Below are 17,791 nucleotides of genomic sequence, written 5' to 3' on the forward strand. Positions count from 1 at the left end.
TATTCCCGGGAGCAGTCTGAAAGGAAATCTCAGGCACAGGCAGGTTAATGATTTAAAGAGTGGGTATGTAAACATATGCACAATGGTAAGACTTCACACAGCATGAAGTAATGACAACATAAATACAGCCTTTATAATCAGAACACTCAGAGAAACTTGCATTTCTCTTGTTTTACTGAACAGGAGGGAATTAAATTCCCTCATCTTTCCAATAAGACAAGCTTTCAAATACTTGAACTGGCTGCAAACTGATACTGCTCTGGCTCGTACCTGGAAAAGGAGCCCATTATCAGCTCACCTATGATACATTAGCCGTCTAGACATTCTATTAGGAGAAACTATTGTGCAAAGGCAAATAATTGCTTTTTCTTTAAAGCTCAGTAGATGTATCACAAATTACCGGAGTAGATTACGATTTCATTAGACTATTTCCTGGGAAGTTTGGGATTCTGTGTCCTATTGGGTGATGTCAATTAGCTCCGGGTCAAAGCTAGAAGGATGGAGCTTGATGACTCTGCCAACTGCATAGGGTCGCTCTGTGCTCTTCCATTGTGAATGCTGGGTAGTGACTCCTCAAGATAACTTTGTCTTGCTACTCTTGTTCCCACCCTGGTGCCGGGAAAGCACCTCGTCCTCTCCCCACAGGGCTGCAGCATCAGCACCAGGAATCCTTCCGTGGAGGTCATAGATACAGGTCGCACTCCCAGGCAGTAACATCCAGGGAAGCCTGTCTTCCCCGCCTTGGACCTTTTCCCGTGGGGTTGCCAGCAGGGGAGTGTGTGTGTGTGTGTGGGGGGGGGTGAGGAGAATCACACGGGACTTCCTTCCCATTTAAATGTCGCCAGGGTCCCACTTTCAGAACAGCCTTCTGATGTACCCGGGACTAGGACGGCTTCCCTTGGCTCCGCTGTTGGGGACAGACAGACTCTGAACAGTGGACCGCTAGCTGCGGAGGGTCCCCGCCGTTTCCTGACTCCTTTCCCGGGTGTCCCTGTAGCGGCTGCAGCGCACTTGCCACCGTGGGTGACCGAGAGGGATCGGCGGGGGGCGGGCCCCACGGGGCAGGTGGGCGCGGCCGGCGCGGGCCTCGGCAGCAAGTGGTTGGGCCGTGCGCAGTCCGTCCTGCTCGGCGCCGGCGCGGGTGCCCGGTGCGCGGCACCCTCGGCTCTGCTGCGCCACCCGCCCGCCGCTCGCCCATGTCTCTGCCCGTGGTGCTCCCGGGTTCCTGCTGCCCGGTGGCCGGGCTGTCGGGCGGACCTCAGGCCGGGGGTCCTGGCGTCGCGACCGCCGCCGCCCAGGAGCCGCCACTGCCCCCGCTGCGGCCGCGCTGGCCCCGGGGCGCTCTGCAGCCTTCAGCCCGGCCCCGCTGCGCCCCCGCCGCTGTGCTGGCCCCGCCACCCGCGCTCGCGTCCCGCCGCCCCGCCGCGACCGGCTCCGCGCTGCTGCCCGCGCGCCCATTGCTGTCGCTCGGGCTGTTGCAGCTGATCCTGGGCTGCTGCATGGTGGCGCTCAGCTTCGGGGCGCTGTCGCTGAGCAGTTCGCCGCAGGTGAAGAACTCGTGCCCGTTCTGGGCTGGCTCCTCGGTGAGTACTGCGCGCCTCTCTGCGGGGGTCCACCCTCGGGGCGGTGGGTTGTGGAGCGTCCCTACCTCTGTGGAGGCCCTACCCTCAAGCCACCCGAAGTGCTTGGCGACAGTGAGTCGGCGAAAGTGTTGGGAGTTAGTCAAGTTCAAGGGAGAATTGGATTGCACCTGGGCAGCGGCTGTTCTTGCACGGAGAGGATTTTGTTTCCGGTCAAGTTAACATTAAGCATAGTATTAAGTTCTTTGAGAGAGTGGTATGAGGATAGTAGGACAGTAATTTCAAACTTTTTTTGGCTTCTGAATATTTGTACTACATTGACAAAATAAACTCCTGCAGAGCGGGCAGTTTTGATGTGTTTTTCTCACCTATACACCGACAATACCCGCGCAGGGTGGGTACTTCTGGGATGGACAAAGTGACAGAGTGATTGAAGAGGGGGAGGCGGTTGATTTGTTTTTGTTCTTCATTCAAACACGGATAAATGAGAGTGTATCTGGTGTTGGGTGACTGCACCCTGAGGAGCTCCGAGGTAATAAGAGGTTGTGTGTGACTGGTGGCTTGTACCTGGTCATTAGAGGAGGGCTCAAACCCTGGGTGGGTTCCCGGAGCCACCAAGGCTGCTCTGCAGAAGTGGGTGCTCAAGAAACAGAACTTGTCATTATTGATGCACTCACTAGAACTCCAGAAGTGTGGGGAAGCTATCTGGGGAGGTCTGCCCGGCGCTGGTACCCGGTCATGCCTCCTTGACCAATGGGCACAGGGAAGCCTGCCTCTGAGAAAAGTGGCTGCCAGTGAGCAAGTGTCTGTGGACCGGATGGCTACTCATTCCTGCCTCCTAACTGTGTCACAACTTTCAAGGCATCCAACCCCTTGAGGTTTGCCAGGGGCCAAGAGTCTTTGTGTAATGCTTGTGGAGGATGAGTAAAGCAAATGACCTCTCTATGAACTAATGCACTCTGAGAGCCTGGCAATGTCTATAGCTTTTTCTACCATCTGCAGTGAGGGGCATTTTGTGCTCTACTGGTCAAAGCATGTCCAGAATCAAGACCAAATTTAAATTTTGGTGGGAGAACTTATTGAACCTAGAGTAATGGTTTGAATAAGAACATTAAGAAGGTAAGGTTTCTCTGGCCTAACTCAGAATTTTGTTATCACCCAATGTCAATCTATTCTTTTTGTTTGTTTGTTTTGTTTTGTTTTGTTTTTGAGACAGGGTTTGTCTGTGTATCCTGGCTGTCCTGGATCTCACTCTGTAGACCAGGCTGGCCTTGAACTCACAGAGATCTGCCTTCTTTTGCCTCCAAAACACTGGGATTAAAGGTGCGTGCCAGCACTGCCTGGCAATCTATTCTCCTTTTTTCTTTCTTTCCTTTGTTTGTTTTTTAAAATAAGTAAACTTCTATTTTAAAAATAATTTATTTAACTTTATTTTTATGTGCATTGATATGAAGATGTCAGATCCCCTGGAACTAGAGTTAGAGACAGTTGTGAGCTGCCATGTTGGTGCTGGGAATTGAATCCTGGCCTTCTGGAAGAGAAACCAGTGATCTTAACCTCTGAGCCATCTCTCTTTTAAACACCTTTGCTAAATAGTTCTGTTAGGATCCCAGTCTTTTTGTGCTATAGTGAATGAAGTTCACAACTCTGTATTAGATTGACGGAATTCCACCCTGTAGTCCTGTCCCTGGACTCTGCTACCGTCTTGTGAGTGTTCTGGAAAACCGAAATATGTGTACTCTAAATAGAGTAGGAATGAGAATAATAACCCTCTCCCTTGTCAGGCTGTCATTCAAATGGTGGTTGCATTTTTTCCCTCTAAGTACCCTGGGCCAGAATCATGTAAGTATTTTATGGATTTTACTCGTTGTAAAATCATAGTTCAGCATTCTCTCAAGATGGCTAATTTAAAATTTATTAAGAAGATTTGTGGGGGGCAATAGGGAGAAAGTTCAGTCAGTAAAGCATGGGGACCTGAGTCTGGATCCCTAAAACCCATCTAAAATCTGGGTGTGGGGTATGTATGTGGGTTTATAACCCCAGGAGAAAGTGGGCACAAGTGGATACCTGAAGGTCACCTAGTCTCCACAAATGAAATATGGTGGAGACTGTACCTAGTGTCATTCTCTGCCACCACACACATGCAGGCATAGTAACAAGTTCATAGATGTTCAAGAATTCATGGAAGTATATGTACATCACATTCATACCCTGTACGCATACACACCCCCACACACACCCACACACCATGTTCTTTTGTTTCTTTTCTAAAATTAAAATCTGAAATCATTTTGCAATTGTGAGTTATTTCACAGGTAAGGAGATGCACTTAGATGTCGGCAGAGCCGCAGTGGGATTGATGACATAGAAAACGGAGCTCACGAAATAGAGTTTGCAGGGTGGTGCCTTGGGTTCACTGGCTGGACTTGTCCTTAGGCACAAGTGAATCAGACCCAAGCAGCAATCAGTGACTTGGACCTGAGAGGTTCTTTTTTGTGTGTCATATAGTCTATCATGTGCCCCCTGGGCCAGTATGCAGACCTGTAACTGTCACTTATTCTTTCTTTGTGTGGCTGTGACCTGTTCCTAACATTGACTTCAGAATTCAAAAAGTAGCAACAGAACCAATGGATAGTAGCTATATTTTCAGAATAAGTAAATAGGATTTAAGCAGATGTCATTAGACTCCATGATTCTCTTGGTGTTTTAGGAAGAAAACTACCACACTGTATCATGTGTTAAACTCATGTAGGTGAGAGAACTCTAAAAAAGAGAAAAGTTAGGCTTAGGAAGACACCGTGTAACAAGACCATACCTACTCCTCAACCACTAGAACAATGATCTCATCTATCCCCACTCCTAGGCTTTGCCACTGGTCCTGTGTGTCCTGAAAGATGCCACAGCAAGGAATTGGCAGATTAAAATTCCATTTTATTCGAAAGTCTCAGTATTACATAATTGTAATTCCATGTGTAAATATTTCAATGTGTGTATTGTTAGCTAGAGCAGTTGTGCGTGCATACATATATACACATAGAAGGAGAGAGTTCATAGACATGACCAGGAAGTTCCAAGACCCCCTTTCCACTTCTAACATTTCGTTATGGAAAAACAAATCAAAGTTTTAATAAATGTAGAAAGAATATAATGCCCATGTGGGTTGTCCCATCACCAGCCACAGGAGCTAGCAATATCTGAATATCTGACACTTCTTCCTCTTAACACAATGGTTATTCTTAGATAAGTTACAGGTGTGTAACTTCAGCCATTAAATACTCCAGTGTATATTCTCTGACACATGAACTCAGGTGGCTGAATGAGGGTTTTTATGGCAAATGATGAAAAATTGTGACTTGAGGACTGGAAAAATTAAAACAAAACAAAAAGACAGCTTTACTGAGCGGAAGTCTGAATGTAAAGAGAACCTCCTGGTAGTTTCCAGTGAGTTCATAGCTGCATAGCCATCACCAAAACGAGTTTTAGGAAGTTCTTAAAACCACCCGATCTTCCTTTCTCTTCCTCCACATCCCTCTGTCCAGGACACCACCCATTTTCCTATTTTTTTTTGGCCCTGTAGATTACTTCTATCCTGGACATTTCCTATCTATCTTATCATCTTTCTATCTATCTATCTATCTATCTATCTATCTATCTATCTATCTATCTGCACATATATACATACTCTTATATACTCATGAATATGGGATTATACAATATATGGCCTTTTGTGGATAAACAACTCCTTTTAATTAGAATATTTTTAAGGCTCATCTAGTTTAGCTGTCACTCAGCACTGTTAATTGTGATATGGTGACATTGTGCGGACACACTGTCCTCTTCTCCCTTGCTCCCTCCCATCTGCTGTCCCCTCCTCCCTTCTTTTTTGGATCTGGGGATTGAAATCTGGGCCAGAGGTAAGAGCTCTACCCCTGAGCTACAGCCCTGGCTCACTCAGCAGTTTTGGTTTGTATATGACCTGGTCTTAAGAGGAATGGCCAACAAGTCTAATGCGTCTTGAAATCCACATGTGAGCCCTGGAGTGAAATCTCCTCCCCTCAAACGGAGTGACCACGAGCACTTACCACTCATCACTGACACTGGCAAATCTTAGTTCGCTTATTATTATTTTTTTAATATTTGTTTTTTTTTTTTTTGTTTGATGCAACAGTGGTTCAAACATATTCACTTGGAACATCCCATTCCGAGGATGTTCCTCCATGTTCGTCTCTGGGAGGGGTGTTGCACAAAACTGAGATTTCCCCCACTTGTCTGAACCCTGAGGAGTTGTTTGAAAATACATTTACTAATTAAGTCCTGTAAGTCACCTTCCCCGCAATCTTGAATTAATATTTCAGCAGTGGGAAGGGACTATTTTAATATAATCTTTATTTTTTTTTAAATTACATTCTTTATTTAGAGAGGAGATAGGGAGGGAGAGAGGGTCTATATATCAAAGAACAACTTGCAGGAATGAGTTTATAAGACTTAGTGGGAAGTGCCTTTACCTGCTGAGCCATCTCAGTGGCCCCTAATGTAATCTTTTGTATTTGACTGCTGTACATGTGGCTCAGTGGGTAGGGCACCAACCGAGTGCACCAGAAACCCAGAGTTCAACCCCCAGCACTGCCTAAGCCTAAACATGGGTGGTGGAGGCACACCAATCTGACATGTAATTTAAACCATGGGTGAGATGGAAGCTGGCAGATCGGGACTTCCGGTTCATCCATGGCTCAACTAGCTCGAGGCTACATAGGACCCTGTCTCAGAAAAAAAAAAAAATGCATTTAGATCTTTTTATTTGAACACTCCGTGATCATCTCCCCCTTGCCAACCTTGGTTAGTGACTATTATGCCCAAGCTTGCAGTGCCAAGAGACTAGCCCGCCTTCTAGAAACACAGCCTACAGTTGGTGAGTGGCTGAGAAAGGATCTTGATGTCTGTGTTTAGGTTGTGTTGTCCTGGCTCAGTTTAGGTGTGTGCTTAGTTGATCTTATTTTGATTCCATTTGGATTGTGGGAGATGGCAATAACCACATTGAGATACATTTAATTAAAGACTCGAGAGAGTGGCATTGGTTTGTCCTTCTGATTTTGGAAAAACAAAAGCCCCAGCCTGGACGCCACCTATGATCCCTGGGAGCAGTTTCAGATGAGAGGCACAGAGCTGGCCTTGGGCAGCTCTCCCCAGGGAGCCTATGTTGTCTGCATGCATTTGTTTCCCTCTGCTCTAAGTCAGTAACTTGAATTGTCCTTATCCCTCTCTTGAATCCATGATGCCATGGCAAGATCCCAGTTTCATATAAAGAGTCATTGAGGAGAACCTATTTAAAAAAAATCATTGTGACTGAGCAAACTTAAAAAAAAAAAAAAGAATGATCAGGGAAGAAACTGACATATAAAAGACATAAAAGCCCTGAAGCTATTACCAGTTAAATAGTAGTAAATATGTATTTTCTGTCATGTTCATTAGTTTTTACCAGTTCAAATATATATATATATATATATATATATATATATATATATTTTCTGTCATAACCCAACTATTTAAGGGACATTTTGAAGATAGTATTTGAAGTGAAATTCATTGACTTTCTTCAGTCCTTTGTTTTACAGGACAGCAGAATCTCACAGGTCGAGTAAGTTTCTCATCCATAACATGGGCAGGGTGCTCTCGCTTCAGGACTGAGTTTTGCATATAAGAACACACGTGGGAAAAGGCTTGGCTCCTGGACCTGGCACCTACTAGAAAGTGTGCATATTTTTCAAACACCAAAGCAATAAGCATATAACCAAAGTAATGTGAATGGGCTGTCTGTAGTACCTACTGTGGGAGTTCTGCTCACTGCTCAGATTTTCAAATGCTATAAAAAGGGGGAGACCCCTCCCCCACCACACCACACACTTAGGTTGTTGAGAAGCTAGATAAATTCTTTTCTTCCCATTTTGAAGATAAGCACAGGGCACTGGCAACATAGCTTTTAAACACCTGTGTTTAGATCCAGCAGGTTTTGACAAATGAGCCAGAACATTTTTTTTTTTTTTTTTGCCCTAAGGCATGTTTGTGGATTAGCCAAGGAAAATAGGGCAGAAGTATAAGCCTTTGGTTTTAATGATTGGCTTTTAAGCTGGGAAATTCAAGGCATTAGCTGCACATGGCGGGTCCCACTGTTGCACTTCAGATGCTTCCCTTGCATTATCAGGAAGAGGAAAGATGTTTTGTTCCCATGAGCCCCAAGGAGCAAAATAGACATGGTAATGCCTCTGATTGCAATTATCTGGAGATGGGTTGGCATTAGCCAGAGGTTCTTATCTGCACGTTCAGGGCACGTTGCATCTTGTGCTGGATGGAAGAATACTAATGATGTTGTCCTTTCAGGGAGCATGGGGGTGGATATATGTTCAGACTTATGTAGTCACCTGTTAGCAAGCTCACCTATTTCTGGTCTCCATTCATTTGTTTCCTCGTACATTCATTCATTCATTCATTGACTCTTGCCATAACCAAGTGCCTTCTAGAAGCTGCTCATGGCATTTGAGTGAGGTTTCCCAGGCACAGACCATCATGGCATAGACAGTTTAGTGAGTAGTAGCATTGTGGTATAGTTGCAGCCATCAAAGGTCATTCCTAAGGGACTTCCTGGACTCTCTCCTGACAGAGCCCAGCTACTGCTGCCACAGAGGGAGGCAGAGCCTAGAATGCCCTTCCTTTCTTTTCTTGCCTTCCACAACACCATGCTTGGATGACATGAAGTGCAAGCATCCATTCCTTGAGTCTTGAGCTCTTGAAGGAGCCAACCTCAGGACAGAACCATTCCAGAAGGTTTCTCACTCTCTGTTCCTCCCCCCCCCCCAGCACACAGTGTTCCCCAGATGTCTTGGGATTCACCCGGGGTTGAGAAGAACAGGGTAACTGGGTGAAAGTTGACAGGGTGTGTCTGAGTTTGTTGTGTGTTCAGGACTGGGGCTTGCAGTTGCAGTTACCACCTGGGACTAGGGTGCAGTTTTATTTCCACTCTCTAGACCCAGGGATTGAGCCAATCAATGTATCCCCCGCCTTCTTTTTTTCCTATTTATTTTGAAATAGAACTTCACTGCCTTGCCCAGTTGGCCTTGAAGCCACTCCGTAGCCTAGGTGGGCCTTGAACTTGTGATATACAGGCCCCAGCCTTCTGAAGTACTAGGGATGTAAATCAACTCTGCAAGGCCTGACTGAACTTACTTTCTAGCACCTGGTAAGGAATGTGGTTCACACAAGTTGGCTGGCTGTGTTCTGAATTTATTTCAGAATTCAAGTGGCAATGATGCCTTCAAACAGTGTCTTCTATCCCATGACCTTGGCATGCCTTGATTTTCTCTCCAAGTCTTAATATCTTTGCAAAATATATTGTGAGGTTATTGATATTCCTTACATATCATATGTCTTATTCATATTTTTCAGTTGCATTTTCTGCAGTTTCTGTTATGTAAACAAAATACCACCCCCAAAGGCAGAAAGGCAGTATGGTTCTTTTTTTTTTTTTTTTTTTAAATCTCAGAAGGCCTTCATTGGAAAAAGACATCTATCTATCAATGAGGCCCTATTAGAGTTAAAAAATATAAATAACATTCTACTTAGCCACCCCTTTCTTGAGACTTTGTCCAACAGAAATAAAAGCACCTGTCTTTAGAGAAATACTCACAAAACATATGAATGTTTATGGCTGTATTATTTACAAGAATAAAAAGCTGGGACTAGAGTGAATGCCCACAAATATGGAAATGATTGAATACATTAGACACTGCCATACAATGGAAGACTATACAACCATTAGTCTGAAATGAATTACAGCTATTTCAGTGGACTTGACACGATTCCAATGGAGTACTTACTGAGATCAGAAAAGAAAATCTAAGCCAGGTGGTGGTGGTGCATATACACCTTTAATCCTAGCTCTTAGGAGGCAAAGGCAGGTGAATCTATGTGAGTTTGAGGGCAACCTGGTCTACAGAGTGAGTTCCAGGACAGCCAGTGCTACACAGAGAAACCCTGTCTTGAAAAGCAAACGAACACACAAAGCAAATCTTTTATGATGATCTTGTGGAAATCACACACTTGTACATATGTCATTGGCATATAGCAATAAGAATTTAGAGAGATGTGTACTTATATAAAATACATTTAATGTACTAGCTTTTGAGTGTGGAGGAAGTGGGATGCTGAGGTTGTTACAGAAATGGAAAGTATAGCTCAGACACATCATTGTTTTATAGACTTTTATGCCCTGAGCTGGACACTTCATCTTAATAATACCGTTTTAGTGAAAAAAAAAATTAGAATGTTCCTGAAAGCTGGGCCACAGGGTATTATGAGATGGTGACACAGATAACAAACATCAATGAATAATTCAAATCATAGTTATTTTTTTACTGAAGGGGACAGTTTGTCATTTCCTCAAGGGCAGGGAAGTCTTCAGTCATAGTTTCACACAAAAACAGTTTGCATTTCCTTAGCACAGCCTAGTCCCGGCAGGACGAGGAAGCAGAGGCATACATACAAGGACATACATGCAGATGTTTGTATGTGTCCATGCCTGAACAAGTGTGCCCATGCAGCAGATGCATGCATATGCACACACAACATGTGTTCATGGGCACTGTGTGTGTTCATATATTCACTGGATATCAGGTTTTTTGAGGAATCTGTCATTTGATGGGGTCAGTCTTTTGTGGTTATTTATTTTGGTTGTTTGAGAGCAGGTTGACTTTGAATTTGTGATCCTCCTGCCTCAGCATCCTGAGTGCTATGGGCTGCTTCAGTCTTGAGATGGGAGATTGCAGGTGAACCTATGTGCTTGATCTGAACACCCTTGCCTGGTGTGTAGTTAATAAACAGCAAGTGTGGATGTGTGCATGAGAGGGATTGGGGCAAGGGAGATGCTCCATGAAGGAAACCGCTCTTAGCTGCACTTGGTGGACACACCCTGTTATACAGGGAAAGTATACTCAAGAGGCCTCAGGGTATCCCGAGTGAAGGACTGCTTTGATTCTTCTTGCTAGCGCTTTAGTGAACCATGCCATCCAAAAGGCTGTGGTGGTTTCCAGTCTGTGTTTTGGCAACACTTTGGTCCTTCTTTTCCAAGAATTTGAGTGTGGAGATATATATATATATTTAATTGAAGCATTGTTGTGCAATGCAAGAGCTTTCTCTCTATGGTTCCTCTTTGTGGAGCCAATGCTCAGGGACAGTCAATTTTTGATAGTCTTGTGACAAGCACTACCCTTGGAGCCAGAGAGTCAAAGACAGGACAGCAACAGAGATGATGACCAGGCTTTTCTTTCTACCTACCTTCCTTCCTTCTTTCCCTCCTTCCTTCCTTTCTTTTTTTTCCTTCCTCTCCTCCCTCCCTCCTCCTTTCTTTCTTTCTTTCTTTCTTTCTTTCTTTCTTTCTTTCTTTCTTTCTTTCTTTCTTTCTTTCTTTCTTTCTTTCTGCCTGTCTGCCTGTCTGCCTGCCTGCCTGCCTGCCTGCCTGCCTGCCTGCCTGCCTGCCTGCCTGCCTGCCTGCACATGTAGGAGCCACATTGCCTGACTTGGATTCAGGGAACTGAACTCCAGTCCTCTGCAAGAGCAGCATGTGCTCTCTTACTTGCCATAATTGGGATTTTTTTTAAGGGAAAAAAGAAGTTGGTATGTACTAGACAGATGTGGGGTGATGAGATTACTGAAGGCTTCTCAGAGGAGGTGACAAGTGAGTTTCCAGGCAGCTAGGAGGGTCATCAAGAGGAATGGACACTGCAGTAAAGAGGGCCCAGCACAAAGTCCAGGGTCTATCCTGGATGGCCAAGGAGGGGCAGGGTATCTGGAAGGGAAGTGTAGTGGTGGGTTGGTGGAATGTGAAACCCAGGCTTTACACTTGGGCTAGGAGATACCCTCAAGGTATCTGCCGTTGTCTGCCGTTTTGGAGTTTACCTGTCCCATGCAGATACTTGTGTATGTTGCAAACTGACTGACAGCAGACTAGGTATATGGAACACTTGGTCAGAGATACTGATCTTTTTAATGATACAAATGGAAAGCACACACATCCAGTGCCTTAGCTAGCTAGGGTTTCTACTGTTGTGAAGAGACACCATAACCACAGCAACTCTTATAAAGGAAAACATTTCATTGTGATGACTGGCTTATGGTTCAGAGGTTTAGTCCATTCTCATCATGGTTTGGAAGCAAGGCATCATGAAGGCAGACATGGTGCTAGAGAAGGAGCTGAGAGTTCTTACATTTTGACTTACAAGCAACAGGAAGTAGTCTGAGACAATGGGCATGGCTTGGCTTGAGCATATAAGACCATAGTGATACTTCTTCCAATAAGGCCATCCCTATTCCAACAAAGCCACACCTCCTAATAGTGCCATTCACTTTTGGGGGCTTTTTCAAACCACCACTGCCAGTAAACATACCATGTAGGTGTGTAAGACAATCCAGAGTGGACTTTGCTTTGTCTAATATCTACTTATGAGTGAATACATACCATATTTGTATTTCTGTATCTTAAATGCCATCATAGAGCCTTCACTCAGGAGCTGATGGAAACAGAGTCAGAGATTGACAGCCAGACATTGAGTTGAACTTCTGGAATCCAGTTGTAGAGAAGGAGGAGTGATTAGTAAAGGGGTCAAGAGCATGCTGGGAAAACCCACAGAAACAGCTGACCTGAGCAAGTGGGAACTCATGGCCCAGTCTGACAGCTGGGGAACAAGCATAGGACTGAACCAAGCCCCTGAACATGGGCATCAGTTGGGGGCCCTGGGCAGTCTATGGGGCCTCTGGCAGTGGAACAGTGTTTATCCCTAGTGTACTACTGGGCTTTGAGAGCCCATTCCCTATGGAGGGATACTCTCTCAGACTAGATACATGGGGAAGGGCCTAGGTCCTGCCCCAAATGATGTGACAGACTTTGATGAGTGTGGTGGGGGTGGGGGTGGGATGGGGGTTGGTGAGGAGCATGGAAGGATGGGAGGGACAGGGGACTGGGATTGGTATATGAAATAAGATTGTTTTTAATTTAAATAAAAATTAAAAAAAGAAATAATCAAATAGTCAACAATAAAAAACAAAACAAAACCAAAAATAAAAACAAAAAAATACAGTCTAGAGTGATTTGCCATGGTTTATATAATCAGCAAGAATGAGAAATGTTTAACTCACATTTTCTGGGCTGATGATGTATTTATCTTCACAGGTGATACTTTCTGGAATCATTGGACTGACAACTTGGAAAAGGCCTATGATACTCCTGGTATGTACAGATGATATGACATTACTCTTCATAAAGCATGAAGTCCATTAAGTAAACTGTTGAAATCTCAAATGTCCTTGTTCATTAAAAAATAAGTTGACAGTAGATACTTTAGAAGTAAATGTTCCTATGATAATGATGGAAGATGATAATCTTGATGGCTTATGGTTTGCTTTAAGTTCTGAATTCATCTAGACTTAATACATATGTTTCTTGTTCCAACATGAAATTTATTCTGAAGATACTATTGAAAAAAATCTGTTTAGGGCTAAGGAGATGGCTTAGTGGGAAAGAAAGTTTACTGTATAAGCAAGAAGACCTGAGTTCAGATCCTCAACACCCACATAAGAGCTGGTCATAGCCATGCATACCTAAAACTCCATCATTGATGGGTGGAGATAGGTGGACCCTGGGTACTAGGTGGCTGGTTGGATTAGTTGGAATGGCGAACGTCAGGTTCAGTTTAAAATATAAGGTGGAGAATGATGGAAGAGGACACCTGACATCCCTCTCTGGTTTCTACATGTGTGTACACAGGTACTCAACCCCCCACGAGCTCCTCCCCCATGTATGTTCACTATGGATACAACCATGGAGGGAATGGTATAATGAATTCACTGTGCCTCTTGCTTAGCTCTCCCCCTCCCCCACCAGTTCTTTGCTCTTCTTTGTCTCAAGAAAACCTCATATATTAACCACAAATATATAACTTTTTACTTTTCATTGTTAGAATAGTTTGGTCGAACAGCTTTATAATTTTGTTCCTGAGATTCGCTATATTGTCTCTTTAGTCCACAAATGTTAATTTTCTTAATAATGCAGCCATCAACTGATGACTTTATCCTTCTTTCTCTGCTGTAAAGCTGCAATTAATGTTCTAAAACGAACCATTCTCCAGTGCCCAATGGCAATTCGAATGATCTGAATCTTTATCCTTTGTTTTCACCTAGTGTGGGAGTTCAATTAAGAGACAACAGCAATAAACAGATAAATAGCAGTGGAGTCTGTGTAACTGGCAAGTCCAAAATAGTTTAGGAAATCCGACTTGCATTGAAGAGTATTTAAAAACATATTACACAAGGTAGCTTTTTTTCTTACTTTTCTTCCATATCTCTTGATGTAAGGTTTAATTATTTCCAGAAGTTATTTTTTTAAAAAATGTTTTTTTTTAATGTGTGTGTGTGTATGTGTGTGTGTGTGTGTGTGAGATGGGGGGATGGAGGCTAGAAGACAACCTTGGTGACATCTTCAAGAACTCTTGTTTCCTTTGAGACTGTCTCTCACTGAACCTAACCAATTAGACTAGAGTGGCTGGTCAGTGGGATCCAGAACTCTCCTGTCTTGCTTCTCTAGCACATGCCATCATGTCAGCATTTTTACTTGGGTTCTAGCAACCAAACACAGGTCCTCATGCTTGCATAACAAGCATTATACTGACTATCTTTTCAACCCTGACAGTCATACAGGGTGGGTTATACATGTTGAAATGGCATGATGTAGAATAGATGTGTCCTGGTTCCCTGCACTGCTCTGAGAATCTTGAACTCTAGTGTGTTTTTGGCTCCTCAAGTAACATAGGCAACATTTTGTAACCCCATCATTTATTGCCTTTAGTGAAACACCTTTAAAGTATTGGAAGGAATGAGTTGTCATCTAATATATTGGGAAGTAGGACAGAAGGGAAGGAGGTGTTGAATGAGCCCATGGATCGTAGCTGAGGCATGTTTTGCTGCAGCCATTTGGGATTTGTCTGTGCAGGAAATGTTTGGGTTTGGGTTGGTGGTCTTCTGTGTTTGTATTTGGTAGAGGGTGACCTTTGTGGTATCATTTGCTGTTGGTCATTAAAATATTCAAGTCTTTAAAGTGAATGAAGATTTAAAAAAAATCTCCCCTGATATTTGTGTTCTAAAAATTGCAAATGATGAATAGAATATGAACATGTATCCTAAATAGAGTTCAAGAAAACTCATACTTGAAGGCATTTATTTTTGAATTGCTATCATTTGGAAAGGTGCCTTATATATTCGTTATTGAGCACTAACAAGAATAGGTTAAAATGACCTTAATAAAAATCATTTTCATTAACTGATTTTTACTCCGTTTTCATCATTGTTCAAAAAAAAAAAAAAAAAAAAAAAAAAAAAAGCCAAACCAAACCCTATAGTTATCTAGTACCCACATACAAAAGCTTGGCCTGGCTGTGCACACCCATAACCCAACATTGGGGGCAGATGTAGGCCGATCCTATAAACTCATTGACTAGGCAACCTTTCCAAAATGATGATTTTCTGTAATGAGTATGGTTTTTTCTCCCGCTGCCTGGTCTTGTCCCGCCGCCACGCCAGCCCCCAAATAATGCAGAGACTCTGTATTTGATATAATTCTGTTGGCCAGGTACTAGTTTCTTATCAGCTAGCTCTGTCTTAATTATTACTATGTATTTCCACATGGTCTTACCAGGGAGAGGTGGCTGGCGGTTCTGCTTTCTCCAGACTCTCCATCTTGGCTCCTCCTTCCTACTTCCTATTTCCTCCTTGTCTCCTAGTCCCTCCTATCTTCCTTTCCTATTGGCCAACAGTGCTTTATTCATTAACCAGTATGAGAAACATATACAGAATGACATCTCCCATCAATTTCCTGTTGAGAGTCCCTGGTAAAGGCATTATGGCATAGAGTAATAGAGGAAGACCCCGCATCCTGCTCTGGCTTATACATCCTGCTCATGCATATACATGAACACATGCTTTGACATTCACATATTTGTACCAGACACACACCACATAGAGAACATGGTTGTAACCAACGTGTATGTACCGTCTTATGTCCTGCCTTTTCAGTTTACTATGAATTACCTATGTATCACCTATTATTGCTAAATGGCCTATTGTATTTTAATTGCATCATTAATTTTTATCATATAGTTGGGCATTTGGACTTTTATATTGTAGTGGTAGAAGATCATGTAGAGAATGTCACTGGGCCGGTTAGTTTTTGTTAACTTGATGCAAGCAATTGGCATCTGGAAAGAGGGAACTTTCATTGACGAGATGCCCCCATGAGATTGTTTTGTGGGTGTGTCTGTGGGGCATTTTCTTGGTTGATGATTGGTGAGGGAGCTCACTGTGGGTGGTACCACCCCTAGGTAGGTGGTCTTGGGTACTATGCAAAGCAGGCTTAGCTAGACATGAGGAGCAAACCAGTAAGCAGTGTTCCTTCATGGTCCCTGTCTCAATTCCTGCCTCCAGGTTCTTGACTTCTCTTGGTGATGGGGTGTGACCTGAGAGGCATAGGCTGAAATAAATCCTTCGCCTTAATTGCTTTTAGTCAGCATTTTGTCACAGAAACAGGCAAACTAGGCCATATGTAAAATGTTAATCAATATTAATTTGTAATAAATGTTCTTTTTAGGCCTTGTAACTAGACAAGGTTCAGTCTGTCAGCTTATACATTAAGTCTCAGTCACCACGCTACATGAAAAACCTGGGATTTACACAAATCTTAGTAATGTAACGTTATGTAGGTGTGGTGATGCATGCCTGTGATACCAGCACTTAGGAGGCCGAGGCAGAACTGTGAACTGTGGAGAGTTCAAGGCCTGTCTACACTGCATAGTAAGACCTCCTCTCACAAGGATGATCAGTGGTTGAGAGATGCCTTAGTGCTTCTTACCGAGCACTCGGCTTCCGTCCTCAGCACCCATATCAGGTGGCTCACAGCTGCCTGTAACACCAGCTTTATCGAATCTAGTATCTTCTTCTGGTCTCTGCAGGCACCCCCTCCTGCCACACACACATCACACACATGCATGTACCCACACATGGAGATACACACACATACTTGATTAATAAAATAAAGTCTTAACAAAACTTCTATCAAACAACCAACAGGACACACACACATCCCTACTATAATAACCTGCATTAAATGCATTATGCTAAGAAATAAAAATGTGTGTAGAGAGAAACCGGAAGTACCCATCAGATGTGGCTGGAAGGACTCCTGGCTCCTCCTCTGAGCCATGCAACTCTCGGCCTTTGTGGAGCATAGTTTCTTCTGGACTGGGGGGGATAATTTGGGATATTAGGAGTGGCTTTTACCACCCCCTTCCCTTGGTGTATATTTCAACCCTCCCCCTTTCTTTCCTTCCTTTCTTTGTTGCCTAGCCTCCTCTCTTGCTTCATGAGTATTGGAATGTGCCAAGGGGTAATATTGAGAAGAGGCCTTGTTCCAATAGGGAAGCCAGCAGTGCCTTTTGTGTTGGTTTTTTTCAAGACAGGATCTCATGTAGCCCAGGCTAGCCTTGAACTTCATATGTAACTGAGACTGGCCTTGCTCTCTGCCTCTGAGCCCCAGTGCTGGGATTTCAAGAGTATTCCAGGGCATGTGCTAGGACAGTATTTTGCAGATCTGGGCTCAGCTGCCCAGGTTTGTCAGCTCTTGGCTTTAGCTCTCCTATTCGTACTGGGCACTGTCTGCCTTGGGTTTTTCTTCCCCAGCCCAGTGCTTGCCTGCTGCCTTCTCATTTGACTCAGTCATACCCTAAAGAGGTACTGGTTTCCCCAATGACTGGTTCCTGCTCTCCAGAGCCGAGTGTAGTGACCTAGCCCAAGACCATCAGAGGCAGTCTGCTTAACCTGTCGATTAGCTGCTTAGTGTTTCTCATTTGTCTCTCTAAGAGATGGCTAGGTGGGCACAGGAAACTTCCCACTTGCCCCCTCCATCTCTAGGGCCAGTTCAGTCACATGCTTTTGTGGCTATTGGAGATTGGGGCAAGGCTCTCCCTTGTCTAGCTCCTTGTGAGGCCAGCTGTCCTCATTTTCAGTTGTGTCCACACCAGCCGGGTGAGTGTCCCTTTGTAACAGGAGTGTTCCTTTGTAAGAAGCAGTTCTTTTGTGTACCCTCCTGCGTGATGGTCTTTGTGATAACTTCAGGCTATTTA

The 17,791-nt window shown here is 43.9% G+C and overlaps 1 protein-coding gene across 1 annotated transcript in view; it reads left to right on the forward strand.

The window, feature by feature from the left end:
* The first annotated feature begins 1,109 nt into the window (after positions 1-1,109).
* Entrep1 (endosomal transmembrane epsin interactor 1) overlaps positions 1,110-17,791 on the forward strand; it is a 50,980-nt gene continuing 34,298 nt past the window's right edge. The window contains exons 1-2 of the mRNA XM_051200123.1: positions 1,110-1,583; positions 12,796-12,852. Of these exons, the coding sequence (XP_051056080.1) occupies positions 1,197-1,583; positions 12,796-12,852 (444 nt within the window). The 5' untranslated portion in view covers positions 1,110-1,196. The remainder of the gene's footprint in view (positions 1,584-12,795; positions 12,853-17,791) is intronic.

The sequence above is a fragment of the Phodopus roborovskii genome, unplaced genomic scaffold (assembly GCF_943737965.1).
Source record: "Phodopus roborovskii unplaced genomic scaffold, PHOROB, whole genome shotgun sequence".
Taxonomy (NCBI): Eukaryota; Metazoa; Chordata; class Mammalia; order Rodentia; family Cricetidae; genus Phodopus; species Phodopus roborovskii.